This window comes from Chlamydotis macqueenii, chromosome W, assembly GCF_036417535.1.
Source record: "Chlamydotis macqueenii isolate bChlMac1 chromosome W, bChlMac1.mat, whole genome shotgun sequence".
In the NCBI taxonomy this organism is placed as follows: domain Eukaryota; kingdom Metazoa; phylum Chordata; class Aves; order Otidiformes; family Otididae; genus Chlamydotis; species Chlamydotis macqueenii.
In genome coordinates, this window is record NC_141592.1 from 35,057,283 (window position 1) to 35,067,732 (window position 10,450).

Genomic DNA, 10,450 nt, shown 5'->3' on the forward strand with positions numbered 1-10,450 from the left:
TTTGACACAAGCACTCCATATTAAGGAAAAAGTTTATACATCAAACTTCATGTTCAAATCTTGCATTTCTTTCAAATCTAGTTCATGAAGCCAGATTTCACACGTTCGTAGTTGTTTGTTTTTTTTTTTTTCTAATTTACTGACCCCTTAGAAGTTTAATATTTTGGACTGGCCAAGATAGAAGATTTTGCATGGCTGATCCCTAAATTAGTTTCCTTCCATTGCAACATGGAAAAGCTGAAAGCTTTTCACTGTAGCAGTAGGTGACCACCCAAAAACTGTGTCCTACCATCTATGCTCTGCATCTTTTTCTACCCTTTCCAAAACACGGTGTATTTCATCTACATCATGATGAACTGTTACTAAGGTTTTTTGTCCATTTTCCCTGATCTTTCCCAGGATCTTGATCAAATCCTGGTGTTGTAATAATTTTTTTTTACCAAAGTGAGATTCATTCCAATTGGTGCAGGTAGCAGTTCGTGAATCAGTGTGTAATTAGATTGCAAGAGTTTGTGAGAGGTCACCGGTGCTAAATAAGAAAAGTCACATCCAGTGATTTTAGTAAAATTACAAATACAAAAATTTGAGTGGTTCCTAGTATCTACAACTACATCATCTACGGATATGGAATCGCAAACAGTCCGTAAGCATGCACAACCTTTGCCAATATATACAAGTATTGTCTCAGGGTTTTTGTCAGGACGAATCTCGAAATGGCAAATGTTTTGTTCAGTGTCAAGACAAATGTCTTGAGCTCTGATGGTGTTGCTTTCACAAATGAATCCTTGTTGTTCCCGCACAATACATGCATCAACATCAATACTTTGCCATTTATCCCCGTTTTTCCAGGCCCATACTCTATGCTCTAGAGGATAGAGTACAGTTCCGTTGTGGTTCAGTCCTAGCGCAATGATTGGGTATATTGTATGTACCGAAGCATTGTGTATGGTTAACACAAAAGCTGTGGCCACGCTGTTGATGGGGTTATAGGTAAAATTAACCAGATACCACCAGGACTGGAATTTCCTTTCAAAGTCAGTGGCACTGTCCCAAACTATTTTCCAAATTTCAGTGGGGAAAGTGCCTTCTTCACCTTCTCTTATAATTGATGCGGCTACTGATTGCATCCACAGTTGAGCTTGGATACAACTGAGAGCCAGGGAGAGGTTGTTTTGGACCACACTGAGTGCATCTATAACCAATTTGTGGTCTTTTCCATTCGCCTTCTCCCATTTTGGTAATATATTCGATAACATCCATTGATTAGTTCCCAAAGCCAATAGGGAAGATCGTAAAGGATGTTGCAATTTAGTCAGGTCATTGGTTGTGGTAGCCAATTTGTTCATCAATACCTCTGAATCAATACTATTTAGAACTCCCAATCCTGTTCCCAAAACACCAGTTAGGTCTCTCTTTATTCATTTCTCGGAAGGGGTCCGTTTTTGCAGCCAGTTTGTCCATCCCTCGTAAGAGGTTTTTAGGAAAGGTGAGCAAGCTGGCTGAATTTCTGAAGCATTATTTTGCATTGACAGTTCAACTTGTTTGAGGGACCATGATGGATTGAATAACATCTGTTGCTGGCCCATATTTCTGATTACATATGGTCCAATCTCGAAAATTTTTGGGTTCAGTACAATAACTGGTTCAGTGGTAAGTGGTGCTGTGTATGTTGTCATGTTGGGGCTGAGAGTAGTAGTTGTTGTTGGTTCAATAATGGCCATTTTAAATTTGAATGTGAGTGCCACGTCACCTTTCTGGGTATTCCAGAGACAGATTACAAAGACAGGTTGGGTTAGTGTAAAACTACTCCAGCATTCCAACTTTTCCTTTTCAAGGGCACAGAGACTCTTTGTGAGTACAGATTCATTAGTTCTTCTTACAATAATTTGGGTTGCTTTTTCATGGATAGATCCATTGACCATTCGGCAACCTATTTGAATTTTTTCTCCAATTGTTCCCATCAAGAGGGGAGCCCTGCTGTCTCTGTCCCAGCCCCACTCATGCTCTGAGTACATTTCCATTTCATGCTTAACCACAGTGGCCAAGTTTAAGTCCAACCACTTAAAAGGTGGTCCCATGTTTCCTGTAAACCTAAGGTAGGCGTGAGACCATGGCCATTCGGTGTTCTTTTGATTACAGGTTAGTGGTAAGATGCAGAAAAATATTGTAAGCCCAATCACAAGTCCAATTAAAATATTGGTCATTTTTAGAATTTATGCTTCCAAATTATCATCCGTGTGCAGCTTTTCCCACTCTCTGTTGTCCCTCGGAGTTCTTCTGCAAGATAAAATAACAGAGCTTGCCTCCTTGAGGCACAGTTAAAATGATGGAACTATCCAACGGATATTTATCCGATGTTCCTTTCCCAGGGCATCAGAGGCTACCCATGCATATGCATTTAGAGGGGTTTTTAGGACCAATGGTACTGTTCCCACAGTGGGAAGCTCCACTAAAACAGGTTGTCCTGGGAAGTGAGCTGGATTTTTAGAGTCATTCGGTCCTTTTAATGAGGGGATTAAAGTAGGGGCTTTTGGACAGAAGGCAGTGATTTTAGGGCATCCATTTACCCCCCATCTGTCATTTACACCTTTGACAGCTTCCCACAGGCGAGCATCCCAATTGCCTTCCTGTGGTTTCAAAAGTCGTTTTAGCAAACCATTGGTTCTTTCTACAATACCATTAGCTTGTGGGTAATAAGGAGCGTGAAAAATCCATTTAATCCCTTCACTTCGTGCCCAATCCTGTACTATTCTGGCAGTGAAGTGGGAACCGTTATCAGACTGTATTTCTTGTGGTTTTGGAAAAGTTCCAAACCATTGTCGCAATGCTTTCACAGTGCTTTCTCCCGTAGCCCTGTGAAAGGCTTCTGCTTGGACTAGTCCTGATGTTATTTCCACTCCCACCAACACAAAATGTTTCCCTCCTGATTTCTTAAAGGGTCCAATATAATCTACCTGCCATGCATCCCACAAACCTTTACCCTCTCTTAGATGCAGGGGATCATCTTCTAAAGGGTGTCTTTCCAGTCGCCTACAACATTGCTCACAGGCAGATATGCAAGTTTCACGTGTTGCTCTGGTGACAGGCCAGCCTCGAGCAAGGGCTTCACGATACAGATCCTTAGCTCCTGTGTGTTTACGCTTTACATGCAACCATTCTAGCAGGTGTTCCCAATCTTCTGTGACTTGGTCCTTTTGTACAGGGGCTAGCTTTGCTAACTCATCCGCTCTGTTATTCCATTCACCCGCTGAGCCCCCATCTGCCTGATGAGAAGCTACCCATCCCACAGCAAAGTTCCCCTAGTTAGCAATGTTTAAGATTTCTTGCAATTTTTCCTTTTGCCACACTGGGATTCTGTTAACCTCCCATTCATTTTGCTCCCAAAAAGGCAGCCATTCAGTACAACCCTTAAACACAGCGTAGGAATCGGTATAAATGTGGACAGGAGAAGTGGCTTGAGCTTCACGCTGGAAAACACTCCACACTGCAATTAACTCTCCTACTTGGGCACTGCCCACTCCCTCTGTAATAATTTGTTCATCAGAGGAGGTGTGGAGAGCTACTGCTCGGTATTTCCATACTTTCCCTTCTCTCTTTGCAGAAGCATTGGTAAACCAGGCACTCACTGCTTGGTCAGGGGAGAAAGGAGGAGCCGCTTGGATGACAGAGGCAGGTTTATCTTGGCTGCCATCCGAGCTTTCTGTTTCTTGTATAGCCAGGTGTTTTAAAGCTCCTTTGGTGACTAAGAAAATGTTACAGTAGTGTTCAATCTGGGCATACCATTTTCGTACTGAGGCTTTCTGGGCCACCCTGTCAGGGGGAGGGGTCCCGCTGCTAACTGCCTTTATCACTTTAAATGGGCCTCTCAGTACGATTGGATGTTGGCATGCAATTTTCTCTACTTCTGTGAGAGCCAGGCTAACCACAAACAAACCCTTCTCCCAAGCAGTGTATCTCTTCTCCTCTCTCTTTAAAGCCACGAGAATAAAATCCCACAGGCCGAGTTGGACCCCCAGGGCCCCGTTGCCATATGTGTACTGATAATCCTGATATGGCAAATCCCCGTTCCACCTGAAAAGGGCCTGTAGGGTGGATAGGGCCGAGAGCCTGGTGAGCCATTGCTTCAAAAATTAACAGTTGCATAGCTTCTTCCTGAGGTGGGGTCCATTCCCATTTGACCCCTTTCCTCAGCAAATCATAAAGAGGTCTAGCAATAATGGAGAAGTCCGGAATATGTTTTCTCCAGAACACCAGTAGTCCTAAAGCATGTTGTAAATCCTTTTTTGACTCAGGCATTTTAATCTGATCTAAAGAAATGAGGGTGTCCGGTGGGATACACGTCATTCCCCATGTTCTGGTTTTGTTAGTGAGGGGGGGCCTAAGGTGGTAGCTTCTGTAGGAAACTGCTAGAAGTCACTCCCCTTTGTTCAGTGGACTCGGCCGGGCCTAGGGCGGACATGCTGCTGGCCAAGGCCGAGCCAATTGGTAGCAGAATGTCCCGTGATAATGCCTCTGCGATAACGTATTTAAGAAGGGGAAAACAGGAAAAAGAGGAGGAGAAAAGATGTGAAGCAGCTGAGCGGGGGGCAGAGAGGGGGAGGCGCGAGCCTCATGGGCCTTGCAGGCCTCACCCTCTGGCCTCCCGCCGGGCAGCCGACTGGGCCCAACTCGGCCTGGCCTGGCTGCAAGAAGTGGAGAGGAGATGAGAAGTGAATAAGATGTAAAAAGGATCCTGAGAGGCGTCTGCCAGCCTGTTGTGAGGAACGGCTGCAGACGCCAAGGTCAGTGAAGAAGGAGGGGGAGGAGTAATATGGCTCCTGGCCAAGATTCCTCTGCAACTCGTGGTGACGACCATGGTGGAGCAGGTTGTCCCCCTGCAGCCCATGGAGGTCCACGGAGGGGCAGAGATCCACCTGCAGCCTGTGGAGGACCCCACGCCGGAGCAGGTGGAGGCCTGAAGGAGGCTGTGGCCCGTGGAGGGCCTGCTGGGACAGCTGTTCTAGAGGGACTGCACCCCGTGGAAGAGATGACCCACACCGGAGCAGTTTCACGAAGGACTGTGGCACGTGGGAGGGACCCCATGATGGAGCAGAGGAGGAATGCGAGGAGTTCTTCCCCCGACGATGATACAGCGGCGTAAAACAACGCGTGATGAACTGACTGCAACCCCCATTCCCTTTTCCCCCCGTGCCGCTCGGGAGGGGAAGGTAGTAGAGATAATGTTAAGCCCGGGAAGAGGGAGGGGTGGGGGGAGGTTATCTTTTTCCCTGTCTCATTCTCCTGCTAATTTTAGAAATAAATGAATAGTTTTCCCCAAGTCGAGTCTGTTTTGCCCGTAACGGTAACTTTAAGGATTTCTCCCTGTCCTTATCTCAAACCTCGAGCCGTTTTTCCTTATATCATCTCCTCCTATTCTCTCGGAGGGTGGGGGGAGCGAGAGAGAGACTGCATAGTCTGGTCCCAATCGGGGCTGAACTATGACACCCCCTTTCCACCAAATTCCCAAAAACTTTACTTCTTGTGATGGCTTTTGGACCTTTTCAGGAGGAATTTGCAAACCCAAATTCTCCAAGTGAGAAATTATATTCTGGTGGGTTGTTTCCACCTCCTTTATTTCTTTCCCCCCCCACAAGGATGTCATCAATATATTGGTAAACATCTACATCTACAGCTTCAGGTTTTTGGTATTTTTTCCAATTCTTGGGCTAAAGCATGATGAGCCAATGTAGGAGAATGCTTATACCCCTGGGGTAGCCGGGTGAAAGTATATTGTTGCCCTTCCCACGTAAAGGCAAAACGGTCTCTGTCCTCTGGTTGCAAAGGTACCATAGAAACCATGTCTTTGACATCTACAGTTGCCATAATTGGGTGAGCTTTCTCCTGAATTATTGTTATCAATTCCACCAAATTGGGCACTGTGGCAGTCAAAGGTTCAGTGCTGGCGTTCAGTCTCCTAAAATCCGCTGTGAGTCGCCACTTTCCATTAGGTTTTCGCACTGGAGGAGAGTTAAAAGGAGAATGTGTATTTATCACAACCCCTTGCTCCCGCAGTTCCTGCAAAACAGGTCTGATACCTTCTTTTGCTCCCAGGGGAAGGGGGTATTGTTTGACATTAGTTACTTTGCTAAACGGCAGAGAGGGTGCAGTTTGGAGTAACCTAATATTTAATTGCGGGGTCCCAAAAGTCCACCACAACTGGGTCTTTCCAACCTGTCCCTTTAAGGACATCCATTCCTAATAAATTAGTAGGAATATTCCCAATCACCATCGTAACAGTGACCGTGTTTTCCTCTCCCGGCAACGTTAGCTTTACCTGAGCAACACTCATGGCTTCTGTTGACCCTAAAGCATTCAGGACACAAAAACATCTCCTCGAGGGAGAGACACCACACCTTTGTGCATCTTCTTTAGTCAGAGTGGAGACTTGGGCACCGGTATCAATCAAAAAGGTCACCAGTCCACGTTTTGGACCCACAATAGCCGTAATTAGCAAATCTCCCCTGCTAGTCTTGGTGAGCTGTCGGATATAAAACCATCCTCCATTCCCTCGCTCACTGATGGGGAATGGAGCTTCTAGTTTTCCTGCGTCTGGGGAAAACCCCCACTGTTTCTGTTGCCTGTGTCTTCCAAAGGTGGGGCTGTGGGTGTGATGGGTGAGATTTCTTTTCCTTTGGGTGGGTATTGTTTCGGGCTACACCATTTTGATACCACCTTGCTCAGCTTTTCAATGGGTAAACCATCCATTACATCTCTTGGAACACCCTTTTTAATTCCCAAAAGCCACCGCTGTTGTCGGGCCATGGGCTGTGCTCCCCCCGCTGTTTTAAAACGAGGGCTAGGTTGACTGACGTGGGGGGGCGAGTCCCTGATTTCTATCTGACGGATTCCTTTTGGTCTGTCCTCTGGGAGTTTTACTGGACCATATTTTCTCCCATAATTTATCAGCTCCTGTGCTACCTCCCCCCAAGTCCACACCTTTGCTTTATCACCTGACGAGGGTCGAGCTGGGCTGAGATCGGAGGGAGACACATTCACGGGGCTATTGGTTGTATTTCCACGGCCTCTCATAAAGCCCTCCAATCTTTCTAAGGGACCGAGTGTCTCAACGGTCTTTTGAAGTTGAATCCCCAAAGGTTTAAGTGACTCTGGAAGTCCCCTTATCAAGGGAGTCATGCTCTCAGGGTCCACCGGCAACATCATTGGAGATTCACATCTAGGAGTTAACTTTCTTTCTTTCATCATTTGCAAACAAGCAGCTTTTTGGACGCTTTCCACCAGCTGATCAACTGTGCCAGTGATTGCAAGAGGATCCCCTCTCTCCAAAGGGTTTAACCCCCCAGCCCAATAGGCAGCTCGCTGAGTTAAGGACCATGGGGCACTATTATCTCCTGTGGTCAAAAAGACTCCAGGACCCCAATATCCCTCAGCCTCCTTTTCACTCAGCTGAATTTGATCTCCCCCGGTTAGAGATACACGCCACACATACTCCGTCTCAGATTCTTTGGCAAGACGCCCGTACTCCCGCCTCAGTTTGGCAAGCTCAGTAGCGGTATACGGCGACTCCTTAGTTGCTATCTGTGGGTCGCTATCCTCATCATTCAAATAAAAGAATTCTGTTTTAACCAAAGGTCTCACCCGAGGGTGGTCGCCAGAGCGATCTCTCACTTCCTCCAATTTCTTCTGAGGGTGTATTGGACTTATCTGTCGAATACCTCTCTCCTCAAGCTTCAGATCTGTCTCACTGTCCAATTCTGAATTCTTTGGATATTCCTCCCTCAAGATAGATTTTAGCAAAAGGTTTTGCTCCTTTTCTCCCTCCAGCTGTTTTTCGAGGGTGGATACTGTCCCCTGAAGGGCCTCCACCAAACGCTGGAGCGACTCAATAATCTGTTGCTCCTGCTCTCGCCGCTTAAGGTGGTCCTCTACTGCTGCTGCCAGACTTGCACCCAGAACAGCACAAACTATGGCTTTGCCTCTGCCAGATTTTACTCTCGCCTCCTTCTGCAAGGAAGTAATTTGATCTACTACGCTCTGCAAATTTGTCCAATTATCCCGAGCCCAATCTTGCCCAGGTGTGGATGGCTGGGCACCGTGCTGTGCCAAGAACTCATAAAGCGAGTCTCGATTTCTCACTAACAAAGAGTACCGATCATCAATTTTTCCTGCCATTCTTATTACGAAGGGACCAAACCCACTTCGGAGAGGCTAAACTTAGTTTCCACACACGCAGTTCCCCTGCGTCGCCCTTCTCTTCCCCGAGTGGTTGAAGGGACCAAAATCTACTACAGGGAGGCCAAACTTAATTTCCACAAATGCAGACTCTCTGCAGTCGCCCTTCACTTCCCTGAGTAGTCAGCCTCATACATATGAGGACAGATCCCCCTTTTGCACTAGGAGATCTGATTATTAACTCCCATCAGACAGAGTCCAAACCTCAGTTCAAGTCCATTAGGTGTGTGAGGTGTGTGGGAAATTCGGATCAGCCCCCTTGCTTTCTAGACACCTCTCATCCGAATGGATGTAGGGCTAGGTGTGGCTAGACCAAACCGTCCTTCCCCTGTTACAGACCACACACAACCTGCACCTCTCTGTCTTTCAGGATCCTGCCGACTACGCCAATTTAAAAAAATGTCACAGCCCACTCGGGACTCGTGATGGTTCTTTTAATGCGATCTCGAAGTGCAAAATTACGGCGAACACGCCAAAGGGGTTGGTTTCAATCAAACAGCACAAACTTTATTATTTTGCCCGTAAAGCGGCGTGCGATAGGTGAAAGGGAGTGAAAAGGAAAAGTAAAGATAGGGAAGGAAAAAAAAAAAAGAAGATAATAGCTACCACCGCGGGTCCAAGGCGTCCCTATGGTCCCAGGTCCAGGCAGCGTCCCGCCGGTCCTCACGATCAATGTCGATGTCGATCCTTGGTGGGGAGAGCTCTTCGGGGGTCTCGTTGTTAGGGGTCGACCTTTTATGCCAAGTGGCAAACCTTGCTCCTCCTTACTTTGGGGATCTCCGCCTGTTCTCAGCCCTTAGGATAGAAGTGTGTTTTTTGTACATTATAATTAGCAAAGTTCCATTAAAGGACACTTTCTCACTGTTGTTTTTGAGACAGCAGTTGTGATTCATCCTCCTCGATAGCAGCTGCACGGTTATCTCTGCCAGTTTTGACAACAGGGATGAGCTGTGGCACCTCTGCACCACTCTGTCCGCCGTCTCAAGGATGTTGTACATTTTGTTGTTAGGCCAGAGTCGGCCTTGTCCATAACAGTTCCGTTCTGTTCCCGGGAGAAAAAAAAAAACAACTGCATCTCAGGCAGGCTGCTCACAGCAACTCATGTCAAGTTGTGAGCCTAACTTTTAGGCCAGATCAAGTCCATAGTCCACCTGGAAGTCCTCGATGACAAGGTTGAGACAATACTGATTTTCTGACCGACCCTTACACCTGCAGGAGGAAGTTGTCATCCATGCATTCCAGGAACCTCCTGGACCGCCTGTGCCCTGCCGTGTTGTCTCTCCAGCAGATGTCAGGGTGGTTGAAGTCCCCCATGAGGACCAGGGCTTGCGACTGCAAGGCTGCTCCTATCTGCCTGTAGATGGCCTCATCCCCTCTGTCCTCCTGGCCAGGCGGCCTGTAACAGACCCCCGCCATAATGTCCCCTGTCTGTCCCCTTCCTCTAATCTTGACCCAGAAGCTCTCTGTCAGCTCCTCCTCCATCCCCAGGCGGAGCTCCACACACTCCAGCTGGTTGCTGACGTAGAGAGCAACACCCCCTCCTCGTCTCTCCTGCTTGTCCTTCCTAAAAAGCCTATACTCCTCCATGCCAACGATCCATTCGTATGAGTCATCCCACCGCGTCTCCGTGATGCCAACGAGGTCGAAGCCCTGCATGTGTGCACGCAGCTCCAGCTCTTCCTGTTTATTCCCCATGCTGCATGCATTGGTATAGAGACACTTCAGCTGGGCCCCCGACAAAGCCGACTTGCTGGCTGGAGCGACAGGAGTTCTTTTGGTCTGCTGTTTAAGTTCTCTCGCACTTACCTGTGATCCTTCCTCAACTTCTGGGCACTTGGTGCTGGCACTGGCGCAATACTGACAGCAGTGGGCTGAACTGTGCTCCCCCTCCCCCAGCAACACTAGTTTAAAGCCAAGTCTGGCAAGCCTTTGGCCAAGCACACTCTTCCCCTTCTCAGTTAGGTGCACACTGTCCGCCCCTAGTAAACCTGGCTTCTCAAAGCACGCCCTGTGATCTAGATACCCAAAGCCCTGGCTGCAGCACCACTCCCTGAGCCATGAGTTGACCTGCCAGATACATCTGGCCCTTTCAGGCCCCTGCCCTTCCACTGGGAGGATTGACGAGAAGACCACCTGCGCCCCAGAGTCTTTGTTGTACCTAGGGCCCTGAAATCCCTTTTGATGTTTCTCAGGCTGCTCCTGGCTGTGTCGCTGGCACCCA

The 10,450-nt window shown here is 47.7% G+C and overlaps 1 protein-coding gene and 1 pseudogene across 1 annotated transcript; both read right to left on the reverse strand.

The window, feature by feature from the left end:
- Positions 1 to 207: 207 nt before the first annotated feature.
- LOC147596654 (uncharacterized) lies at positions 208 to 3,259 on the reverse strand (annotated as a pseudogene).
- Positions 3,260 to 5,945: 2,686 nt separating this feature from the next.
- On the reverse strand, positions 5,946 to 8,169 carry LOC147596655 (uncharacterized). Its single transcript, XM_086769416.1, has 2 exons — positions 6,709 to 8,169; positions 5,946 to 5,996 (listed from the first exon to the last, which is right to left on the reverse strand). Exons 1-2 carry the CDS (start codon positions 8,167 to 8,169, stop codon positions 5,946 to 5,948), a joined length of 1,512 nt encoding a protein of 503 aa, XP_086625542.1.
- Positions 8,170 to 10,450: the final 2,281 nt, after the last annotated feature.

Coding starts and splice junctions, on each gene's coding strand:
- LOC147596655 (XM_086769416.1), bottom strand. CDS start 8,169: ATGGCAGGAAAAATTGATGATCGGTACTCTTTGTTAGTGAGAAATCGA. Junction 5,997..6,708: donor TTGAAAAGCTGAGCAAGGTG/GTATCAAAATGG, acceptor ACTCTCCTCCAG/TGCGAAAACCTAATGGAAAG.